The sequence below is a fragment of the Aethalodelphis obliquidens genome, unplaced genomic scaffold (genome assembly GCF_003676395.1).
Source record: "Aethalodelphis obliquidens isolate GAN/ISIS:26980383/991018 unplaced genomic scaffold, ASM367639v1 scaffold69, whole genome shotgun sequence".
NCBI classification, from domain to species: Eukaryota; Metazoa; Chordata; class Mammalia; order Artiodactyla; family Delphinidae; genus Aethalodelphis; species Aethalodelphis obliquidens.
The window spans coordinates 9,887,473-9,906,467 of record NW_020838013.1 but is presented as its reverse complement, the minus strand read 5'-3'; the positions used below and the strand labels follow the sequence as shown (position 1 = coordinate 9,906,467).

The 18,995-nt window shown below is 61.6% G+C and overlaps 1 protein-coding gene and 1 non-coding gene across 7 annotated transcripts; both read left to right on the top strand.

The window, feature by feature from the left end:
• The first annotated feature begins 714 nt into the window (after positions 1-714).
• Positions 715-13,041, top strand: B4GALNT4 (beta-1,4-N-acetyl-galactosaminyltransferase 4). Of its 6 annotated transcripts, none has more exons than XM_027089841.1 (20): positions 715-1,090; positions 4,088-4,090; positions 4,568-4,663; positions 4,743-4,838; positions 4,914-5,004; positions 5,081-5,181; positions 5,346-5,413; positions 5,607-5,685; positions 6,886-6,952; positions 7,085-7,219; positions 7,307-7,416; positions 7,535-7,635; positions 7,713-7,813; positions 7,894-8,785; positions 10,597-10,898; positions 11,066-11,219; positions 11,344-11,416; positions 11,517-11,670; positions 11,987-12,113; positions 12,585-13,041. In XM_027089841.1, exons 2-20 carry the CDS (start codon positions 4,088-4,090, stop codon positions 12,706-12,708), a joined length of 2,874 nt encoding a protein of 957 aa, XP_026945642.1. In that variant the 5' UTR covers positions 715-1,090; the 3' UTR covers positions 12,709-13,041. The 6 variants fall into 6 exon arrangements, with proteins under 6 accessions (XP_026945642.1, XP_026945640.1, XP_026945638.1 ...); XM_027089837.1 differs by having other exon boundaries at positions 725-1,155; positions 4,088-4,191; positions 12,497-12,703; XM_027089836.1 differs by having other exon boundaries at positions 726-1,155; positions 4,088-4,191.
• Positions 13,042-15,899: 2,858 nt separating this feature from the next.
• TRNAG-CCC (transfer RNA glycine (anticodon CCC)) lies at positions 15,900-15,972 on the top strand. Its single transcript has one exon. It is a non-coding gene; the product is annotated as a tRNA-Gly (tRNA).
• Positions 15,973-18,995: the final 3,023 nt, after the last annotated feature.

The following is an 18,995-nucleotide window of genomic DNA, read 5'->3' as shown; positions in this document are numbered from 1 at the left end:
CTGGCAGCCAGCTCAGACCCTGGCCCTCCACGCTAAGTCCTCTGGTGGCTGCGCATGCCCCTCAGGGTGAAGCCAGGTGCTTTTGAGACCCTCCTCAGTCTTGCCTGCATGGATCCTGTGCACCCACGCGCCCCCAGCCCCCCTGACCCACCATCATCACCTACCCCACTATGTCTCTCCCCCAAACTTCCTTTTTCTTCTTCCCACGTTGTCTGAGCCCCATTCCTCCTGGCCGCATTCTTAGCAGGAGGCTTACTCCAACTGCAAGCCCAGGCTGCCCGCATCCTTCCCCTCACGTTCCCCAAGCTCCTAGTGTCTCCCCATCACGCGTCCCTACACCCTTGTTCTCCGTGTCCCCACTGTCCTCCGACCCATAGCCTGCTCCTCTCGCGGCCTCCATCACTACACCCCGTGACCCCGAGTCCCTATGTCCCCCGGTCCTATGCACCACTCCTTGTCTCGTGCATTCTCTGCCCCTTGACCCCTGTCCCCGGTTCTTCACACCTCCCCATACACCGCATCCCGGGTCCTCCGCAACCCCAGGACCCCGCGTCCCCGCGCTGCGCGGGCCGGCGCGCCCAGGTGGATGCGCGCGCGTTGCGTGGAGACCAGCGGCGGGCACACCCTAACCTCCGGCCCCGCCCCCCGCGCCGTGGATTGGCTCCCCTCAGGCTGGCCGGGCCCGGATTGGCTCGCGCGGCGCGGTGGCCGGGCCCGTTTCACGGTGGGTAGCACCGCAGCGTGGCTGCTGCTCCGTCCCGCCGAGGCCCCCAGGAGCTTGGAGCCCGAGCGGCCAGGCGGGGCCGGGCGGGGACACCGCCGGCAGCAGCTCCGCCGCCCACCCCGTGCCCTCGGCCAAGGGCAGCCCGGGGCCGCGGCCGCACCCTGGGGCCGCGGGCGGCGGACAAAGGGCCATGCAGGGCCGGGGGACGCGGCGCGGGGCGTGCTGGAGCGGGGGGCCGCGGCGGCGCCGCTGAGCGCGGCCCGGGGCGGAGACGGCCGCGATGCCGTGGTTCCCGGTGAAGAAGATCCGCAAACAGATCAAGCTGCTGCTTTTGCTGCTGCTTCTCACCTGCGCCGCGTGGCTCACGTACGTGCACCTGAGCCTGGTGCGCCAGGGCCGCGCGCTGCGCCAGCGGCTGGGCTACGGGCGAGGTACGGGAGGGGGCGCGCGCCCTGGGGGCGGGGGGCGGTGAGGGTCGCGAGCAACGCGGGTCCCGGGCCCTCCCATTGCGCCCAGGCCTCGGCGTGGGTCAGACCCGCCCGGAGACCCCGTCCGCCCTTCCCAGCTCGGCGACATTGGGGCAGGGGGCGCGGTTCGGCTCAGCCCGGCCAGAACGCCGATGACGTCAGCAGTGACGTGCGCGACCCTCTTGGGGAGCGTCCCCGAACCCCGGCGGATGCCGGGGTCTGGCCTGGAGCGGGTAGTGAGTGACGGGGTTAACGGTGGGCTCCTGGGGAGATCTCCGCTACCGGGCCCTGCATGCTGGGATTTCCGAGAGGCCAAGTCTGGCTGCGCCTCCGACACGTGCCTGCTTAGCAGAGCCTCGGTTTTCGCATCTGCTGGGGAGGGGCAGAGACCCAACCTCAGGACGGAGAGAGAGGGGACTGGCGGGAGGGAGCTGACCCTTGCAGTTGGAACGCTTCCTGGAGGAGGTGCCCTAGGTAAACCTGTGATCAGGGACTGAGACGCTTGTGTGTTGAGGTGGGGTGAGGCATAGGGATAGGGATCCAGCTTGGGGAGCACCGAACGGCCTGGAGTGAACTCTCCCAGGCTCCTCGAGCTCACGCTCTAGTGGGGACAGACAGTGAACCCACAAATCAGGTCCTGGTGAGCGATGTGGGGAAGAGTTGGGGAGGAGTCCTGCCACTTTAGCTAGGGGGATCCCAGAGGGCCTCTTGGAGGTGGTGACTTTTGACACACACTTGGAAGAGGAGGAGTAGAGTGCTGGGGGGGGGGGGCGGAGGGGCGGTGATGAGAGAGAGAAGGAAGCACCTCAGGGCAGGGATGGTCCCAGCCAAGCTGCTCCTGGCCCTTCTCAAGGAAGAGAGGTGTCCTTAGGATGGGTGGTGAGAATCTTGCTTCCCAAAGACTCAGAACCATGATCTTGCCCCATGAAGTCCTGGGCCACCCCACCAAGGGGTCCAGAGTTCCCTGTTCAGCCCCACAGCTGGCACCACAGACACCCCAGGCCAGGGGTCACAGGCTTGTCCCACCCCACCCCCAGAGTCCACGCATCTCACAGCTACCACACCCTCTAGGGGCCCCCAGCACTGTTCAGTCCCTCATAGAGGCCCCCCAGCTACCATCAAATAAGGCAGGACCCCGGAGCGTGACCCAGTGACACAGACGTGACCAGCCTCCTGCTCAGCTGCCCTGTGTTTTCTGAGCAACCACAGTCCTCCCTAGCCTGACTTCCCGGGCAGCCGGGGAGCCTAACTCGGCAACCGCGAGGGGGCAGAGGTGTGGGAACCCCACTTCTGAGGCCTCCTCTGCTCTCAGCTGGACCAGCGAGGAAGCTGTCCTTGCTGCTCCTCGGTGGGCAGGAGCTGTTCAAGGTTATGGAAGATCAAACCCTCAAGCAGCTCCTGCCAGGAGCAGACCCAGCCGGGGCTCTCGCCCCCCGGGGCTGCAGCCCCGCCTCCTGTCCCGCTACCTGGGCTCCCACCAGGGCAGGGCTTGTGGGAAGCTGAGCAGCTGGACATGTCTGAGGCCCTTCTGACTGTCCTGTCAGCACTGTGTTCACTCCCACCAGAAAGGCTACCTTCCCGGGGTCCAGCAGCCTGCGCAGGCAGAGGTGCTGGCAGCCAGGAGGCAGGAGGCCCGTGTGGATCTCGCTGTGCTGGGGCTCAGCCCCTGCAGGACAGTGATGGCATCCTGGCTTGGGACCCCACTGTGGAAGGTTCCCAGTACCCACAGAGTTACCTTTGTGGGCAGGGAGCATCAGGGCCAGGCTGTGGGGATTTGGCCGGGAGCCTCTTAGGGGCTCACCTCCCAGCTGGACAGGTGACAGTGATTGGGGGGGAGAAGCAAGTGGGCAGGCACCACCGGAGCCTCACAGGCACGAGACCGCGGGCAGCCCCCTCCCCCAGAGAAAGGGCCCAGGCCAACTGTGTCAGTCCGGGAATCTAGCTCCTGGGGTCTGGATCGAGGGACGGGCATAGACTTTGAAGGCCAGGCTTGGCCCTGGAGGAGAGGGGTTCCTGGACGGGGGGTCCCCGGATGGGAGCACCAGGGGAGGCAGACGTGGCGCACAGTGAAGCCTTGCCTTCGGAGGCTCAGATCCCAGGGTATGGAACCCCAGGCCCACAGCTTAGGGAGGAGGTCTGGGAAGCAGAGGGAGGCAGGGGTGTGGAGGTGGTCTGCCCCAGGCGTGGGGAGTTAGGGGGGGTGCCAAGCTCTAGAGGTATCCACAGAAGGGATCCGCAGGGGGACAGTCTCCCTCCGGGGCCGCCTTGGCCCCATGTCCTCTGGAAGCTGGACCAGAGTGCCAATCCCTCCTCTGCCCAGGTGGGTACCAGGGCTCCTTTGGTCCTGAGCCCTGGCCTCAAGGGCAGCAGGTGGCACACGTGCCATGGGCCGGGGCTGGCGTAGCCTCAAGACCACAGTGCCAGCTCACCTGACAACAAACTCCAGCACTAACCTTTGGCTCTCAGTTCTGGTAAAGGAGTCAGACACCAAACACTCCAGCACACAGGAAAAGTGCTGAGGGCACAGAGCAATCCTGGGGGCCTTCCTGGAGGCAGAGTCACTGATGACAACAGCCCCACGGGTGTGTGTGTGCAAGCATATGTGCTAGCATGTGCACACACATAACTGCTCCCTCATGCCAGTGGGGGCTGGGAAAAGCCAGGTGGGGGACTCAGGCAGGGGCCGTCCCCACGGAGGTGGGATGTGGGAGAAGGGCCCAGCCGAGAACACTTCCAGCTGTAGGGTGGGGCATCGGGTAGCATGAAGGGGCAGACGTGGGGAGGGAGGGCTTCAGTGGAGACACCACCGGCCATCCTGACCCCAGCTGACCCCAGCGGCAGGGGCTGTGGCCTTGGAGAGCCTGGACCCCAGCCCCGCCTCATGTGCCGCCCACAGATGGTGAGAAGCTGAGCGGTGTGACAGATGGCCGGGGCATCCGGGCTGCACTGTCCACACAGAGGGCAGAGGACTCCAGCGAGAGCCGTGAGGAGGAGCGGGTGGTGAGCAGGGCTGCGGGGAAGAACACCACAGCACACACGAGACCCAAGGCCAGTCCTGTGCCGGTGGCCTCAGGACCTGTAGGCCGTGAGGACACAGCAGCATGCTGTGCTCCACCACGGAGCGTGGCCCCAGCCTGGGTGGACGCATCTGGTGCACGTGGGGTGGCCAAGGGTCTGCTCGGGTGGGTGTGCACGGCCGGGGCGTGATGGAGTCAGGGCTTCGTGGCTGCACGTGGAAGGGATCTCTGTGAAGTGAGCCGGCGGGTGTGGCGGGCTGTGTCGCGCGCTGTGTCTGGTGAGCGTGCGTGTGGCTGTGGGGCTTCTTCCTGCCCTCACGTTCCTCAGCTTTGACCCTGGTGCCCCTTCTCTCCCGTAGCCTGAAGGTCGGGACCCAGACGCGCTGTTTCCCTGGGGGGCTGGAAGGCCACTGTCGCTCAACCTCACCCGTCAGGCGCCCTCGTGGCGGGAGGAGGTGAGCTCTGCTCAGCGGCTCGGCCTTGGGGAGGGCCGGGGGCAGCTGTGCAGAAGGTAAGCCCTCCTCCCACCCCCAGTACAAGGGGCAGGTGAACCTGCACGTGTTCGAGGACTGGTGCGGGGGCGCCGTGGGCCATCTGAGGAAGAACTTGCACTTCCCGCTCTTCCCTCATGTGAGTGCTGGGGTGGGGGGCGGCTGGCCCGCAGGTGGGCGGGGGCCTTGACATCAGAGGCCGCTGCCCCCCCAGACTCGCACCACCGTGAAGAAGCTGGCTGTGTCCCCCAAGTGGAAGAACTACGGCCTCCGGATTTTCGGCTTCATCCACCCGGCGAGAGATGGTGCGGGGACGGGGGTGTTGGGGGGCAGGGTGTCATGAAGCCCCCACCGACCCCTGAGCCCTGTCCTGTGGCCTAGGAGATGTCCAGTTCTCCGTGGCTTCGGATGACAACTCTGAGTTCTGGCTGAGCCCAACCGAGAGCCCGGCGGGTGCCCAGCTGGTGGCCTTTGTGGGCAAGGTACCCCCACGCGCAGCCCAGCCCCTCCATCCACACCCCTTGTCTTCGTGGGCCTCCTGCGGCTTGGTCACCTGTCCCCTCCAGCTTCTCAGGAGTGGGGACTGGATGGGACTGGTGCCCCAAGGAGAGGGTGAGCCCCCTGCCCCTTCTCTGTTACCCTCCAGACTGGTTCGGAGTGGACAGCACCTGGAGAATTCACCAAGTTCAGCTCCCAGGTGTCCAAGCCCAGGCGGTGAGTGACTGTGGGAGTGTGTGCATGAGTGCGTACCCGTGTGTGCGTCTGTCTGTGAGAACTGGGTGACACGTGCATGCGTGAAGCCGCTGTTGCTATGCTGCCCCCTCAAGCCCCGCCTCCTGTAGGCTCCCCATCTGTTTGGGGCTTCTGGGGCACGGCGGGCCCGCCCCCTCACTCCTCCTGTCCCCAGGCTCATGGCCTCCCGGAGGTACTACTTTGAGCTACTGCACAAGCAGGATGACCGCGGCTCGGACCACGTGGAAGTGGGCGTGAGTGCGGCTGCCCTCTGAGGGCTTCTGGAGACCCCACCTCCCCTGCCCTGCCCTCCTCTTTCCGGCCACTCCCCGCAGGACAACGATGTGGACCCCGCCCGCCCCCCCCAGAGAAGCTTCCCATCTAGCTGACAAAGCAGGTGCTCAGGGGCGGGGCTTGTGCTCACAGAGGAAGCGACCCTTGACCAGATTCTCGAGAGCTGAGAGACATTCACAGGGAGACCAGTGGGGAGAGAATCTGGGGTGCAAAGATGAATTCCAGGTCTCGAGAACAGCAGAGGAATGGAACCACCTGGAGTCTTCTGGAACTCCAAGCAGTCTGGTGGCCAGATCCAGCAGGGCTTCCTCCTAAGGATGAGGCAACTGGATCTGCATTTCAGGGAAAACTCTCTGGCCACTGCCTGTTGGGAGGGATTTTCGTGGGTGGCCATCCATCGGTCCCTGAACCAGAGAGGTGGGAATAGAAGAAGTGGAAGGTCCGGGGGAGGGTGGGGGGGCGGCGGGGGGAGATGCCCAGCGACTGAGAGCCTGAGCCTGGCTGGGTGTGGGGTGATGACCAGGGTGGGCTAGGGGGTGGTGGGAGGTTGCAGGTGTCTAGTTTGTGTGTGGTGGGTATCACCCCAGCTCAGCTTAGCAGAGGGCCCAGACTGCAGATGCAGATTTGGGGTGATCTTGTGGAAGCCGGGGGAGTGACTAAGGGCCGAGGATGAGCTGGGAAGGGAAGAGGGCCTGGGACAGCCCCCAGGAAGCCCAACATGAGAGCGGTGGGGGAGGGAGAGTCTGCAAGGGAGACTGGGAAGGCACAGCCACAGAAGTGGGGGAAGTGGGGATGGGGAGGTCCAGCGGGGAGCTGGGGGGCCAGCTCTGACCTCCAGAAGGGCAGTGTCTGCAGAACCGGGGGGAGGTGGGGGCAGAGGCCATAACCAGAAGGTCCGGAAGCACCCAGGGTGTCAGGAAAGGCATCCTCACCTGCCTCCAGGGACCCCAGCCTTCTAGGCCTCTCCAGCTTCCCTGCTGTGCCTTCTCAGGACTGCTCTCCCATCCACCCCCCCCACCCCAAGCTTCCTGCGTCCGTGAAGGGGTTGTCCCTACTAGTTCCCCAGCCCCACGTCAGGGAAGATTCACTCCTCCCTGACCCAGCTGTGTTCCCACCTTGACCCCCATCCTTTGGCCCTGACCACCCTCTCCAACCCCCAGTGGCGAGCCTTCCTGCCGGGTCTGAAGTTCGAGGTCATAGGCTCTGCTCACATCTCCCTGTATACAGGTGCGGAGCCCAGTGCCTCTGTGGGGAAAGGGGAGGGCTCCTGATGGGCGGTCTCTTTGGGGTGGTGTCTGGATATGGGTGAGGAGGGATCTCTAGGAACTCCTGGGGTCTCCACACATCCTCTGCCCCTAGATGAGTCAGCCCTGAAGATGGACCACGTGGCCCACGTGCCCCAGTCTCCAGCCAGCCACGTTGGGGGGCGCCTGCTGCAGGAGGAGCCCAGAGCTGACATGCTGCGGCCCGATCCCCGAGACACCTTCTTCCTCAGTGAGAGGAGGACCCCCGGGGTGGGGTGGGGGGCGGGGTGGGGCAGGGCAGGGGTTCCAGGTCACAATGTGACCACGCCTCCCGTAGCGCCTCGGGTGGAGCCCTGGAGTCTGCAGAATGTGCTGGAGCCCTGCACCTACGCCCCCACCTACGTCGTCAAGGACTTTCCCATCGCAAGATACCAGGGACTGCAGTTTGTAAGTGCCCCTCACCAAGGTCTTCCCTGAGACCCAGGCCTCCCTCTTCCCAGGGTCCCCGGAGCCTCCTCCAGGCCCTCTGGAAGACGCCCCAACCTGAGCCCTCTGCCCGCCCCAGGTGTACCTGTCCTTCGTTTATCCCAATGACCACACACGCCTGACTCACATGGAGACGGACAACAAGTGCTTCTACCGCGAGTCGCCGCTGTATCTGGAAAGGTGGGTGGGTGGTGCCCAAGGAAGAATGGGCGGGGCCTTGGCCGAGCCTGGTCTCTGACGCCCCGCCCCTGCCCCAGGTTTGGGTTTTACAAATACATGAAGATGGACCGGGAGGAGGGGGAGGAAGACGAAGAGGAGGAGGTGCAGCGCCGAGCCTTCCTCTTCCTCAACCCAGACGGTGAGTGCCCCCCGCGCCCCCCACCCCCTCAGCTGGGCCCGCCCTGGCGCAGCAGCTCACCCCACCCGCGCTGCCCACAGACTTCCTGGACGACGAGGACGATGGGGAGCTGCTCGACGGTCTGGAGCCCACCGAGGCGCCCGGAACGCAGGGCGGCCGCCGGCTCGCGGCCCCCACCGAGGCCCCGGCCACTCCCGCCCTGCCAACGCCTCCCGCCCCCCTGGGCCGGCCGACCCCCCGGCACTCACGGGCGCTGAGCTGGGCCGCCCGCCCCCTTCCCCTCTTCTGGGGACGTGCACCTCCCCCCCGCCCAGCAGCCGCGGCCGAGCGGCCCCCGAAGGTGTATGTCACGCGGGTGCGGCCGGGACTGCGGGTCCCGCCCCAGGCCCCGGCACCGCTCAGCCCACGCGGCCCTCCCCGGCCACCTTTCCCTGGCGTCTTCCTGCGCCCCAGACCCCTACCCAGGGTGCAGCTGCGCGCGCGCCCACGCCCACCCCGGGCTCGAGGCCGCAGGACCGGCGGCCCCCAGGCTGCAAAGCTGAGGCCCCCGGCCCCGGCGCCGACCACCCAGGGGAGCCGAGAGGGCCAGGCACGCGAGCCGGGACTCACGGCCCCCACCACGGACTCGAACTATTCGTCCGAAGCGCAGCCCGTGACCTCCTTCCTGAGCTTGTCCCAGGTGCCCGGGGAGAATGAGGAAGAGGAGGAAGGGGACGACGAGGAAGGGGCGCAGGGCGAAGAGGCTGCGTTGGAGGACAGCGAAGAGAAGGCCGGCGCGGTGCGCGGCCGCTGGCGGGAGGACGCTGTCAACTGGCAGCGCACGTTCAGCGTGGGCAGCGTGGACTTCGAGGTGCTGCGCTCGGACTGGAACGACCTGCGCTGCAATGTGTCGGGGAATCTGCAGCTGCAGGAGGCCGAGGCCGTGGACGTGGTGGCTCAGTACATGGAGCGTCTCAACGCGCGCCATGGAGGGTACGAGGGAGGGGCGCGCATGGAAATGGACGGCCTTGGCCTCCATGGGACTCTCAGACTTCCCCAGGGTTTAATGGGGCACTGTTCTGGGAATGGTACACGCCCCCCGCCCCCCCGGAAGTGTCTTCTCACCCTTCTGGGGCCCCTTACTGCTCAGGGCCCCCGTCCTGTGCTAGGAGCCTTTCTCCCATCACCCAGGGCTGGCTCCCTTGTCCTGCACCTCCAAACCCCACACCTATTACCTTGGACCTGGACCTGAGGATGGATCTGAGCCACCCAGGTCTCTTCCAGATAGAGACACGCACGAAGGTCAAGCTAAGAACCCCTGGATCCCTCTCCCCACTGGCACCTCGCTGGCTGGGGTCTTGGTCCTCAGGGGAGGGCTCAGGGTTCCTGCCCCACTGGCCCTTCTGGTCTCCCCCAGGCCCCAGGAATCCAGTCTTGTCTCCACCCCAAGCAGGTATGGGGGTTGGAGAGTGGAGGCCCCAATTTGACCTGAGGGGAGGCCCTGAGGGGTTCTCAGAGCTGTGCTGAGTCCTTAAGTAGGGGCAGGACCTTCAGAGACAGGCAAAGGCTGGCCAGGAGGCTGGTGGGCAGAGGACAGGCCTCATGGGCCTTGAAGGCCAGGTGCAGGAGTCATTCTTCTTGCCTCCGATACACACAATTTGGAGCAGGACGCAGGTTTGGCCCATCTGGTTCATAGACAAGCATGTGGCTGTGTTGGAGAGGAGGGGGTGGAAGGGGGAGACCATGACTGACAGGCTTGGTCCAGGGCAGCAATGGGATGGCCTGGACCCTTGGCAGGGGCTGGGGTAGATTGATTCTAGGTGGCTGAGAAGGCAAGCCTGCGCTTGGCTCTGAGCTTCCTGAGAGCAGCTCATCGTCCCATGGGCATGAGGGGGCCTGTCCAGCAGAAAGGTCATGGCTGCAGCCCCACCTTCCCTGAGCCGTGCAAGGGTGTGGGTGGCCCCAAGGAATGAGAGCACAGACCCAGAGCGTTTGGGGCAGAAAGTCCCTGATACTTGAGAGCATGGTGGGGATGGGCAGAGGGTGAAGGGAGGAATCTAGATCCCTGGGAGGTCACACCGGTAGGCTCCGAGGGTGAGGGATACTGGCTGCAAAGGTGGATGGGGGGGACGTGCGGCAGAAGGGAGAGTGACCTAGTCAAGGGCAGGGCCCTATCTTCCCAGGCCAGGGCTGGGGAAGAGCCAGCGGCGGAAGGCCCGGAGGCTTCTTCCCCAGAGATCAGGGCAGCCCCTGCGCTGGTGCTCGGGGGGCAAAAATGAGGCTTCTCAGAGGAGGCACCCAGGACCTTGGAGAGGAGGGCGGGGAGCCTGGGGCGAGCATCCAGGCAGGGGACACATAGGGCAAAGACCCCACGGGAAGGGGCAGCTTGCGTATCTAACCTGACGGGGTATTGAGGCCACAAGGTAGACACCGTTTACCGGCTTAGAATTCAGACGTCTGAGCCTCGGCCTGTGGGCCGTGGGCGCCCCTGCAGGTTTCTGAGCGTGCAGCTGTGGACAGGGGTGGTGGCACCGAGGAGAGGACTGGCCTGGGCTTGGGGACGCCTCCCTTGTGGGCTGCCTCACGGAGAGGGAGCCCCGGTGTGTGGGCCTGCCTTCTGAGAAGGGAGCTCCCCAGCAGGCCTTGTGGTGTGGTGGGGGATGGGGGGCGTGCGGCACCCCACCCCAAGTCACCTGAGTGGCCACCTCGTTTCTGCGGCTGGGGGCGGCTTGTGGGAAGAATGGGGTTGGAGTCGTGGGCGCAGCCTCGGAGCCCGAGGGGGCTGACTGGGTCCCGCCCCGCAGGCGCTACGCTCTTCTGCGCATCGTGAACGTGGAGAAGCGCCGGGACTCGGCGCGGGGAAGCCGTTTCCTCCTGGAGCTGGAGCTCCAGGAGCGCGGTGGGCGCCGGCTGCGCCTGTCTGAGTACGTCTTCCTGCGCCTGCCCCGGGTACATGCCGGCGACACAGATGGAGATGGGGAGAGTCCTGAGCCCGCTCCAGCTGTCTCCCCAGCCGCCTCCGTGCACCCCGACGGCCGCCCGGAGCTGTGCCGGCCGCTGCGCCTGGCCTGGCGCCAGGATGTGATGGTGCACTTCATCGTGCCAGGTGCGTGGGAGTGGGGCTGGCCGGCCAGCCACCTGGGATTGTGGGGGGGTGGGGGGTGGGGGGCCTTGTCCAGCAGGCCTTATGGGGAGGGGGGGAGTGCCACCGGTCCTGGGCAGGGTACCGCCAGGTCGGGTCCAGGTGGGTTCAGTATCCCCATCCTCCTCCAGTGAAGAACCAGGCGCGCTGGGTGGTACAGTTCCTGGCAGACATGGCTGCGCTGCACATCCGTACAGGGGACTCTCGCTTCAGTGTCATCCTGGTGGACTTTGAGAGCGATGACATGGATGTGGAGAGGGCCCTCCGCGCGGCGCCACTGCCCAGGTAACGGCCCCCACCTCCCGGGGCGGGCCAGGTGCAGCTTCCCTCCTCCCGGACAGGCATGGGTTTTCCTGCCCCAGAAACGGGTGGCTATGACTTCCCACCCCATATCCCCTTCCTCCCCCAGATACCAATACCTAAGGCGAAGCGGGAACTTTGAGCGCTCCGCGGGGTTGCAAGCTGGAGTGGCCGCGGTGGAGGTGCGTGGGCAGGATGGTGTGGGTGGAGAGAATGAGATGGGGGGCGGGGGGGGCCCTTCCGGAGGAGAGGGCGAGGCTCAGACCTCCCCGCTGTCTCCAGGATGCCAGCAGCATCGTTTTCCTCTGCGACCTGCACATCCACTTCCCCCCCAGCATCCTGGATGGCATCCGCAAGCACTGCGTGGAGGGCAAGCTGGCCTTTGCGCCTGTGGTCATGCGGCTGGGCTGCGGGAGCTCGCCAGGGGACCCTCACGGTAATGCCCTGAATGCCCCTCGGTAACGTCAGGGGTCCCACCCATGCCAGGGCAAAACCCAGGCCCCCGGGGGCCTCCCAACCCGCAAGGGAGGCCTAGGGCCCCATCAATGCCCCTTATAACGCCTGGGACTCCTTGTGGCCTCTAGGACCCCCAGAGTGCCCAGGACCATGCTTGGCCCCTAGGAACCTTCTCCAACACCCAAGTCATGCACAGGCCTCCCAGGTTATGACCAACACATTGGAGTGACCCCAAGAGCCCTCCTGAGGAAGGGCTTGCAGGACCTGGCGTCTGAAGGGCACCCCATCCCCGCCAGGTTACTGGGAGGTGAACGGCTTCGGCCTCTTTGGGATCTACAAGTCCGACTTCGACCGCGTTGGAGGCATGAACACCGAGGAGTTCCGGGACCAGTGGGGAGGCGAGGACTGGGAACTTTTGGACAGGTGACCACCTCCCCCCAGCGGAGACTGCGACTTCCACATCCTCCGCCTGTGGGTGGGAGGGGCCTCACGTGCTGACGGGACTCTGCTTTCCTCCCCCTCCGACCCCCAGATCTAGGCCTAGAGAGCTCCTTGGACCCCACCCCACTCCCCTAAACCCCTTCCCAGCTCCAGGATCCTACAGACTCAGGGAAGCCCTTGAACCAGCTCTGCCCCCAGACCCTGCAGGCCTCTCCTGGGTCCCTCTCCTCTTGCTGGGCTTGGACAGTAGTGGAAGCCCTGACACCCCAGGCCCTGGACCAGGGGCGTGAGCTCTTCCATTCCAGCCCACACCCAGGGTTCTGTAGTCTAGGGGCAGCCCTGACAGGCATGCCCTCCCCCTGCAGTCCCATTCACCCCCGTACCCCCAGTCTGGATCACCCCCCAAAGGTCCTCTGGGCCGAGGGGCAGCCCTGACTCGCCCTCCCCACCCAGGGTCCTGCAGGCAGGGCTGGAGGTGGAGCGGCTCCGAGTGCGGAACTTCTACCACCACTTCCACTCCAAGCGCGGGATGTGGGGCGTGCACAGCCGCAAGGCCGCCCGCAAGGAGGCCCCTTGAGGACCAGCGACCCCTCCCAGCCCCGGCTGCTGTCCTGCCGTGGCAGCTGGAGGCCAGGCTCTGAGCCTGGACCCTGGGGACCCAGCGGGGCTCATCCGGGGGCACAGCCACCACCCGTGCCTGCCCCTCTCTGGCCCCCCAGGCTGCTGCCCCCTCTGTGGCCGCCCCCCCCCAGAGAGGCGGCCGTCGTAGCTGGCGGGGCCTGGGCTTGCCCCCCACGCCCTGTGCGATGATTTCTGTGAAATTTTGCCGTAGCAATGACATTGTTTCAGGATTTCCAAGAGTTCTGTCTGTTCCGTTTTTTATTCAGAATGAAATGAAATATTTTTTTTAGTTCTGACTCATCCTCTGGGCCTGGTTCTCTTGGGAGGGCAGAGGTGGGCCTGGGCGGCAGCAAGAGACCCTGCACCCGCAGTGGCCCTGGGCACTGCCTGCTGCTGACTCCCTTTCCTGACCTGAGCTGCAGCCGCCGTGCTGACCGCACCTTTCTCCACCCTCGAGACCACTCACCTCTTCCCGCACTTTCCCTTTGAGCTTCTGTATCGGGCCCTGGAGGCAAGGGGGTTGGGGACCCTTCCTCACCACCCTGTGCGTGGAGCCGCCAGTCACCAGCGTGGCATGAGGCCTTTCCACCTGCAACCGTCTGCTTAGTCCCCTTTGTTGTGAAAACAGACCTTGGATGTCAGTCCTGCGCCACCCTCAAGGATGGGGGAACACTAGGCACCCCGGGGTGGCGGGTGACATGCTACAACCAGGTTGGGGTATAGTTAGGACTCAGTTGCCATAAATGGAAAGCCCAATGCACGCTGGTTTAAACACAACGGGGGGTTTGCTTGACTTGTCTCGTGGAAGTCCGGGGTCAGGAGCCCTCTGGAGAGTCAGACGGGCTGCATGATGCTGTCGAGGGCCCCCCCTTCCCTGGGGTACCAGTCACGGCAGGGAGGCCAGTGCTCTGCCTGGCACTGGGCGCGCCTGCCCATATGAGTTCCTTGCAGCTGCTGTAACAGATTTCCACAAACAAAATGGAATTTCCTGTCTTATGGCTCTGGAGGTCGGAAGTCCTAAAATCGAGGTTTCCACAGGCTTGCGCCCCTTCTGGGGCCTTTAGGACTGAATCTGCTTCCCTCCTTCCCCAGCTCCTGGAGGCCACCTGGACTTCCTTGCTCATAACCTCTTCCTCCATCCTCAAAGCCAGCAGCTTACCATTTTCATATCACTCTCCCTGTCTCTCTCACACCTCTACTACCATCATCACATCTCCTTCTCTGGCTCTGACCCTCCTGCCTCCCTCTTATAAGGACCCCTGGGATGACCCTGGACCCACCCACATAACCGAGGATAATCGCTCCATCCCAAGCAACATCCTTTACTTAATCTGCGAAGTCCGTCCTGCCGTGGAGGTGACAGCCACAGGTTCTGGGCATTAGGGCATGGACATCTTTGGGGCTTTTACTCTGTACTGCCTCATTCTGTGGGAAGGCAGCACGTCCGCCCAGCACTCCACACAATCCTCGCAAGGTTTACCTTGCCATGAACACAGGGCAGCAGGGAGGATTTCAGGGAAAGAAAAACCAGATGGACACTCCAGTCGGGCCCTGAGAAGACCCTAGAGATGGCCCGGGGCATTCAGCTCTGTGGCTGCTGACCAGGGCAGCCCGCGGGTGTCTGTGAACACTAAGTCACTCGTGACGTGAGTCCTGCTGGTGCCCGCAGGGTGGAGGACACAGCTAACCTGCCACACACCTACTCAGAAGTTACCAGATGCCCCAGCTCATACTGCCCACTCCTCCCTAAGTATCTAGTTCGGAAGAAATGATCCCCAGATACAGATGTTAGTAACAAGAAAAGAACTAGCACTGGAATTAAGAATATATACTCAAGGGCTTCCCTGGTGGCACAGTGGTTGAGAATCCACCTGCCGATGCAGGGGACGCGGGTTCGTGCCCTGGTCCGGGAGGATCCCACATGCCGCGAAGCGGCTGGGCCTGTGAGCCATGGCCGCTGAGTCTGCGCGTCCGGAGCCTGTGCTCCGCAACGGGAGAGGCCACAACAGTGAGAGGCCCGTGTACCGCAAAAACAAAAAAAGAATATATACTTCCAAAAATTGGGGCTGGGGGAGTGTAACAGGTAGGGGAAGCATGCACATCAGAAAAATAACTACCTCTGGAAGCAGAAAAAAATGTCAGACAACATTTCATCTAATGTGGACTATACGTATACCATAATTTATTAATCCACTTTAACAACTGTTTATTGAGCACCCACTATGTGCCAGACACTGTGGAAGAAGTGGTGAACAAAACAGACAAGAATCCCTGCCTCGTAGAACTTACATTCTAGTGAAGCGTGAGGAGAAGCAGACGACAGACACGGTAAAGCCATATCCGGTATATCAGCTGGTGGCAGCGCTTGTAAAGAAAAGTAAAGCCGGAAAGAGAATAGCGAGTCTGAGCGTGGCTGCCGCTGTAAACAGTGGTCAGAAAAAGCCTGACCAGGCTTCCCTGGTGGTGCGGTGGTTAAAGAATCCGCCTGCCAGTGCCAGGGGACACGGGTTCGAGCCCTGGTCCGGGAAGATCCCACATGCCGCAGAGGAACTAAGCCCGTGTGCCACAACTACTGAGCCTACGTGCCACAAGTACTGAAGCCCGCACATCTAGAGCCCATGCTCCACAACAAGGGGAGCCACCACAATGAGAAGCCTGCGCACCACAACAAAGAGTAGGCCCTGCTCGCCACAACTAGAGAAAGCCCGCTCGCAGCAACAAAGACCCAACGCAGCCAAAAATTAAAAAAAAAATTCTAGAAGAAAATATGGGCAAAATTTTTATTAAAGAAAAAGCCTGACCTGAGAAGGTGACATCCCAGCAAAGCCCTGAGGTGCTGATGAGGCTGCCAAGGACACAGGTGGGGAAGGGGAGGAGGTCCGAGGTGACATTTGAAGACATTTTTAGAAATCAATGATAAACACTTCTCATCACATCTTTTCAATATTATACTGGAAGTACTAGTTAACGCAACAAGACAAGAAAAGGAAATAAAAAGTATACAGATTGAGGAGGAAGAAACATTGTTTTAGTTTGCAGATGACATAATCATCTATGGAGAAAATCCAAAAGAATTAGCCAAAAAAAAGGAAAAGAAAAGAAAAAAAAAAAAGAAACTTCTGGAACTAATAATCAATTATAAGGACTTCCCTGATGGTCCAGTGGGTAAGATTCTGCGCTCCCAATGCAGAGGGCCCAGGTTCGATCCCTGGTCAGGGAACTAGATCCCGCACGCATGCTGCAACTAAGAGTCCGCATGCCACAGCTAAGACCTGGCACAGCCAAAATAAATAAATATTTAAAAATAATAATAATCAGTTATAGCAAGGTTGCAGGATACAAGGTTAATATACAGAAGTCAATTGCTTTCCTATATACTAGCAATGAACTATTGGAATTTGAAATTTAAAACACAATACCATTTACATTAGCACCAAAATAAATAAATAAATACTTAGGTTAAAATCTAACAAAATATGTATAAGATCTATATGAGGAAAACTACAAAACTGTGATGAAAGAAATCAAAGATCTAAATCAATGGCGAGATAGTCCATGTTGATGGATGGGAAGACTCAATATTGTCACGATGTCAGTTTTTCCCAACTTGATCTATAGATTCAATGCAATCCTAATCAAAACCCCCACCAATCAACTAATTGATTCTTTTCTGGAGAGGCAAAAGACCCAGAATAGCCAACATAATATTCAAGAAGAATAAACTTGGAAGACTGATAGTATCCAACTTCAAGGCTTACTATAGAGCTACAGCAATCGAGACAGTGTGGTATGCGCAAAAGATCAGACAAAATAGATGAGTGGGGCAGAGTAGAGAGCTCAGAAATAGACCCACATAAATGCAGTCAACTGATCTTTGACAAAGAAGCGAAGGCAATACAATGGAGCAAAGATGGTCTTTTCAACAAATGGTGCTGGTACAACTGGACATCCACATGCAAAAAATGAATCTAGACCCAGACCTTACACCCTTTACAAAAAATAACTCAAGATCAATCATAGACCGAAATGTAAAACACAAAACTGTAAAATTCCTAGAAGAGAGCACAGGAGAAAACCTAGATGACCTTGGGTGTGCTGATGACTCTGTGGACACAACACCAAAGGCTGATCCATGAAAGAGAGAATTGATAAGCAGAACTTCATTAAAATGAAAAACCTCTTCTCTGCAAAAGACAATGTCAAAAGAATGAGAAGATAAATCGCAGACTAAGAGAAAATATTTGCAAAAGACACATCTGAGAAATGACTGTTATCCAAAATATAGAAAGAACTCTTAAAACTCAACAATAAAATGAGTAACCCAACTGAAAAATGGTCAAATGACATTAATAGACCCCTCACCAGAGAAGAAATACAGATGGCAAATGAGCACATGGGAAGATGCTCCACATCCTATGTCATTGGAGAAATGCATATGATAAAAGAACGAGATACCTCTACACACCTATAAGAATGGCCAAAATCCAGACACCGACAAGATCCCTGGTTGCCCCCCACCCCACCCCCGGCCCCCGGGTTGGGCCGGTTCTGACAGCTCCAGGGGACGGAGGTCCTTCGGGAAAGGAAGCTGGAGCCTGAAGGGTTACCCAGCTCTGATGCTGTTCAACCAAAAAGGCAACAGCAGGTCTCGGAGCGCAGCAGATGGTGAGAGCAAAGGGCTCCTCAGGCAGCGATGGGAAAGGGCCCCGGGGAGCGGGAACCCCTCTGAGAACAAGGCTAAAGCTAAACCACGGGGAGGAAAAGGCAAACGAACGCCCTCTTACCCGCAGCGGAGAAAGCGGCGCAGACCTAGCTGGGGGACTACCACCAAGACGCCCACCCACCAGCCAGCGCCAGTCCCCAAGCTCAGCCCTGTCCCGCTCAGGGAGACCTTTCCCTACGCACCCTCACTTGCTTCGTAACTCGTGGAAGCTTATTTCGCCTGGGGAACTTGTTTGCCGGTCTGTGAAATGGAGCCGCGTCGCAGCTCTGCCTCCCGGCGCTCCCGTGTAGATTAAGGACAGAACGCAAACAGAGCACCCACCACCCAGCCTCCACCGCCGAGCCCTCGCAAACAGTGCCCATGGGTGGTGACGAGTTTCTCCAGGACCCGAGACGGGCCTCAGGAGGGGGGAAGCACCATCCTGCACCCCTCCAGGGACGCGACGCAGCTTTCTCTCCACCCTCCCCGCCCTGGGGCCCTCCCCTTAGTCAATTCATCCTCCTCCCCTGCTGCAGCACCCCCAACCATGGGCTCCGGCCACCCCGTTCCCTTTAGGGTCCTCTCTGGGGCCTCTGCAAGGCGCCCCCTCTGTCCCAGAGGCCCTCAGCTGCCCCGCCACCCAGACCAGCATCATTACGTGCGGGTCTCTGTGTCTGTGTCCCCCCAACCCCGCGACCCCAGAAGGAGCGCTCCCGCGAGAAGCTGCGTCTGTCTTGGTCACACACCTGCCCCGGAGCAGCGCCAGCGCATGGAAGAGCGTAGAACCGGCAAGGTGGACGGAAGACCTGAGGGGAGGGGGTGGACGGGTGGCGGTGGGGCTGTAACCGTTGGCGACCTTCCCCGCCAAAGGGGCGAGGCGCCAGGGGGCGCAGAGGATGCCCCGCCCCAGGGGGATCGGGGCAGCGCCCGATGCGCAAGTCCAGGTAGGGTTCATGGAGGAGGGACCCTAACCCTAACCCTGGGCTGGGCTGGGCTGGGTTTGGCGGGAGCCCAGCCCTCGGGACGTGGGAACGCTCGCGAGTTTGCTGACAGGAAACGCCGGGACGCGCACGGCTGGAGCCCTAGCAGCAAGACCCGCACCTCCACGGCCCCCGCGGCGCGCTGAGCCCTCACGCCTGGTACGCGCCCTCGCGCTGATCCATCCCGCTCCCTGCAGGCTCCGTGGCCCCGGACAATCTACCTAACTTCTCTGTGCTCCAGCGCGCTCCTGAATCTTGTTTTGAATATTATTTTGCTGTCTACATCTTCAAGCTTTTCTCTTCCATTCCTGCCCCCAATAGCCCCACTCCAGACTCCCCACAGAGGTGGGGTGGGGCGCCCTCTGTACCCCTCCTCCAGCTCCGGCCGCACACACCGGGCAGCCCCTAGCCCCTTCACAGTGAGCGCCTCTCAGGTCACCAAAGCCAGCACTAGGAGGGCATCCGTCCTTCCACCCGCCCCCTACTCTGGCCCTCGTACCTGAAAACCACCCCATATCGGCCCCCATCCGCTACCTCTCCTCCAGAGACTTTTGTAACAAC

Excerpts from the sequence above, each read along its gene's own strand:
- B4GALNT4 (XM_027089836.1), top strand. The coding sequence starts at position 1,005 with ATGCCGTGGTTCCCGGTGAAGAAGATCCGCAAACAGATCAAGCTGCTG. Across the intron at positions 11,220-11,343 it reads CGCGCGGCGCCACTGCCCAG|ATACCAATACCTAAGGCGAA; the intron begins GTAACGGCCCCC and ends TTCCTCCCCCAG. Across the intron at positions 11,417-11,516 it reads CTGGAGTGGCCGCGGTGGAG|GATGCCAGCAGCATCGTTTT; the intron begins GTGCGTGGGCAG and ends CGCTGTCTCCAG.